Here is a 3,914-nt window from a genome sequence, read left to right on the forward strand (position 1 = left end):
GCTGTTTGTTGCTATAGAAATGACTAGCATATACTGTTGTGTAAAAGTAAAAAGTTGAGGTAATGTTATTTTCTACTGTGCTAAAGAGAGTTGGAAGTCAATGTCTTTTTCTTTCCTTTTCCCTCTATACAAGATATTTTCTCTTTTCCCCCTCCTCTCCAGTTTTCTATTACTTTTTAAAATTTCTCTTTGTATTTTATATTTTGATAAACTAATAAAATGTATTATAAAAAATAACAAACATCAAAAAGAAAGGGGAAAACACATTTATTATAACTGGGAGTCCATTTCTACCACTTAAAGAAATGACTAATTGGTGTGTTTATTATTTTATTTAAAAACATTAAAGTATCAAAAACCATTTGTTACAATTATTAATTTCTGGGCCACATAACCCAAATTTAAGTTATTATTTTATTTTGACATCATATGTTCTTTTGTATTCAGATCTGGTCTTAGGAAAATAATGTAACATTTGGGGAGAAAAATTAATAGCAACAGGCTAGCACTGGAAGCCAACATGGAGAAGACCTGCACGGCTACCATATACTTCCCCTTGGTGCTCAGGTAAGTGGGTACAAAGGATATCCAGACGCTACAGAAGACCATCATGCTGAAGGTGATCAACTTGGCTTCGTTGAAGGCCCCAGGTAGATTCCTGGCTAGGAAGGCCATTGTGAAGCAGATGACAGCCAGGAAGCTCATATAGCCAAGGGCAAGATAGAACATGGCAACAGAGCCTTCATTACATTGAAGGATGACCTCAGCAGATTCTGAATACATGTCCGATTTAGGGAATGGGGGAGAGGTGCCCAACCAGATACTGCAAAGGACAACTTGGACTCCAGAGCAAGAAAGGATGATAGAATTGGCCATGCTCTTCCCTAACCATCTCTGTACATTATTCCCTGGTTTTGTGGCCAAGAAGGCTAATACCACCATGACAGTTTTGGCCAAGACAGTAGAAATGGCAACTGTAAAGATGTTGCTGAATGCTGTTTGTTGGACAAGGCAAGTGGTTACTTTTGGTTGACCAATGAATAAGAATGAGGTCAAGAATGAAAACAGGAGGGAGATGAGGAGGATGTAGGAGAGATCACGATTGCTGGCTTTGACCAAGGGAGTTTCTTGAAATTTAATGAATATTCCAAAGACAAAAATGGTTGCCAAAGACAAGAACAAGGCAAGGGAAGCTAGCATGATCCCCAACATTTCTTGGTAGGATAGGAAAGTTTCCTTCTTAGGTATACAATCATTTCGGCTGAGGCTCGGATGCTGATCCGCTGGACATTTTGTGCATTGTTCAGCATCTGAAAAAGAGCAAGATTAATATCTATCATAAAGCAGATACTTCCATCAGATGCATACAGTAGCTGGAATGAAACTAGTGATGATATGGATGAATGTGTGTGGAGAAAGGAAGTTTGCAGAAATGCTTAGCAAGTTTAAATAATATAATGCAGAAGGACAATTGCCACATTTTAGAGGTGAAATCGAAAACATTTCACAGCCCTGCCACCAATGACCCATGGACAGACACTTGTTGGGAATTCCTGTACCAGACTAGTTCAAGCACAAGAAGGAATAAGGGAATATTTTAAGAAGAATGATATTTCACAATAAATTCAGCTTTTGGTCTTCTGAAAGGATTATTGAATTTGGATTTCCAAAAGATGGCCTCTGCTGAGTATTCTGCCTTTTTAATATTCCCCAAAATGTTTCTTTCTCTGGATTCTTCCCACAGGACAATGTGACCTGAACTGTCAGAGAGGGGAGGGAAAGTTTTACTCTTTTAACTATCTGTTTCCCGTCATTGCTTCAGAGTTAGCTTTCCTTCAAAACTTGACGGATTGTTTTTGCCTAATACAGTGAACATTGGAGTTCATCATGTCTCTAGTGTTTTGCTTGGTTGGGCTTATTCAGCCAGAATATGACAGAGAATGTCTACCATTTTTCATCAAAGAACAGGAAGGAAGGAAGGAGGGAAGGAAGGAAGAAAGGAAGGAAAGGAGGGGAAGGGAAGGGAGGGTTGGGAGCGAATGAAGAAGGAAGGAGGGAAGGAATAAATCATTGTTGGAATTGTTGGAATTGTGGCTGGACCTGTTAATAAAAGAAATCCAGGATTCTACTAATGCATTAGTTGATCAAGGAAAGTAGGAGAGGAGAGGAGAGAAAAGAAGGAAGAGGAGAGGAGAGGAAAAGGAGAAGAGAGGAGAACATCAGAAGTTCTCCATTTCTGCAGAGACACCAAGAAAAAATACCAGAGGTTCACCAATAAATAAGATGAAGAAAAAGAAATGCCATTGCTCTTTTAATCCCAATTCTTGATTAATCTCCTGTTTTTAATAGCCTGCTCCATATTTACAGTAAATCACCAGACTATTTCTTGTAAATCCCTATAAATTATACGTATTAAAAGAAATTATTTTTTAAAGTTAAGTTTAAAAACGCCTGTCAAAACATGCTTTCATGAAGAGGTCATAGGCCATGGTCTTCCCCAAAATGTTCCTTTTTTCTCTGGTATCACTAACCTTCCATGGTGGAGATGGTTCCTTCTGGACAAGGAACACAATTGTAGCAACAGATGGGTTTCCCTTCCAAAACCACTTTCATGAATCCAGGATGACAGCTTTCCACACACCTGGAAGTTGGTAGGCTCTGAAGAATGAAAGGAAGTACACCCAGATAATCAATGTATCTGTACCTGTATCTGTATCTGTATCTGTATCTGTATCTACATCTACATCTACATTTATAGCTATTTCATGAAAATTGAAGATCTTATTTTTTGTGACCAACTGAATAAAGATGATATTTGCACTGTTGAGAACTTGATCAGCTGACATGAATACTCAAAAGCAATAACAGAACCCGAAAACTGTAGTCCTGTTTTTTCCACATTTAGTAGAAATATTAGTTGCAGATTGTCAGCATTTGTACCTGTCCAATACTCCTCTGGTCAATGGTAACTTTGAAATCCTGAGTTGTCTGTTTTTCTAGACTTCCAGTTTTTGTTCTCTTGACAGATTTGTTTGGGAAAACAATCCAGTTCACAATGTCCAAGTCAGCCGTCAAATCTCCTTTCTCATCCAAATATACCCCATCTATGGAATTATTGTGAAACTGAGGGCTTTGAAGGAAAGGGTGAAGCTGGAAAGAAAAGGAAAAGAAGAGTTTAGAAAGGACATCAGAAGTATTTGTTTGTTTGTTTGTTTGTTTGTAACCCACCTTTATTATTTTTACAAATAACTCAAGGTGGCAAATATATGCAACACACCTTCCTTCTCCTATTTTTCTCACAAAAACAACCCTGAGAGTGAATTGGGCTGAGAGATTGACTAGACCAGGGGTAGTCAACCTTTTTATACCTACCACCCACTTTTGTATCTCTGTTAGTAGTAAAATTTTCTAACCGCCCACTGGTTCCACAGTAATGGTGATTTATAAAATAGGGAAGTAACTTTACTTTATAAAATTTATAAAGCAGAGTTACAGCAAGTTAAAGCATATCATAATAATTACTTACCAAATACTTTATGTCGGACTTTCGCTAAGTTTGGCAGAATAAATCTTTATAAAACAACTTACTGTAGTTAAATCTATCTTTTTATTTATACTTTGCATACATAGAAGCATGAAGTCTGATGAAATTGCATTTAATTAATTAAATTATTAATGAGATCCCTGAGGCTGATGCTGCAAAACTAAATACTGAATATCTGGCTCAATTTTTGTAAGGAACAAACGAAGGTCTCCTCTTTCGGAAATATTCAGGCGGTTTCTTTCTTTGGTCATAATATGATTAACAGCACTAAAGCCTGATTCCACAAGATATGAGGTAGGGAAAGGTATCAATAAACTGAATATCATTTTCCACATATTTGGATATAAGACAGGCATTTTTTTTACTTTGC

The 3,914-nt window shown here is 37.2% G+C and overlaps 1 protein-coding gene across 1 annotated transcript in view; it reads right to left on the reverse strand.

Annotated features, from left to right (window-relative positions):
• Window positions 1–414: 414 nt before the first annotated feature.
• The window catches only part of LOC107298967 (metabotropic glutamate receptor 2-like), a 46,194-nt gene continuing 42,694 nt past the window's right edge, over window positions 415–3,914 (reverse strand). The window contains exons 11-13 of the mRNA XM_015828326.1: window positions 2,941–3,150; window positions 2,532–2,658; window positions 415–1,310 (exon numbers count right to left, since the gene is read on the reverse strand). Of these exons, the coding sequence (XP_015683812.1) occupies window positions 415–1,310; window positions 2,532–2,658; window positions 2,941–3,150 (1,233 nt within the window). The remainder of the gene's footprint in view (window positions 1,311–2,531; window positions 2,659–2,940; window positions 3,151–3,914) is intronic.

Source organism: Protobothrops mucrosquamatus, unplaced genomic scaffold, assembly GCF_001527695.2.
Source record: "Protobothrops mucrosquamatus isolate PMUCROS unplaced genomic scaffold, P.Mucros_1.0 scaffold4402, whole genome shotgun sequence".
In the NCBI taxonomy this organism is placed as follows: domain Eukaryota; kingdom Metazoa; phylum Chordata; class Lepidosauria; order Squamata; family Viperidae; genus Protobothrops; species Protobothrops mucrosquamatus.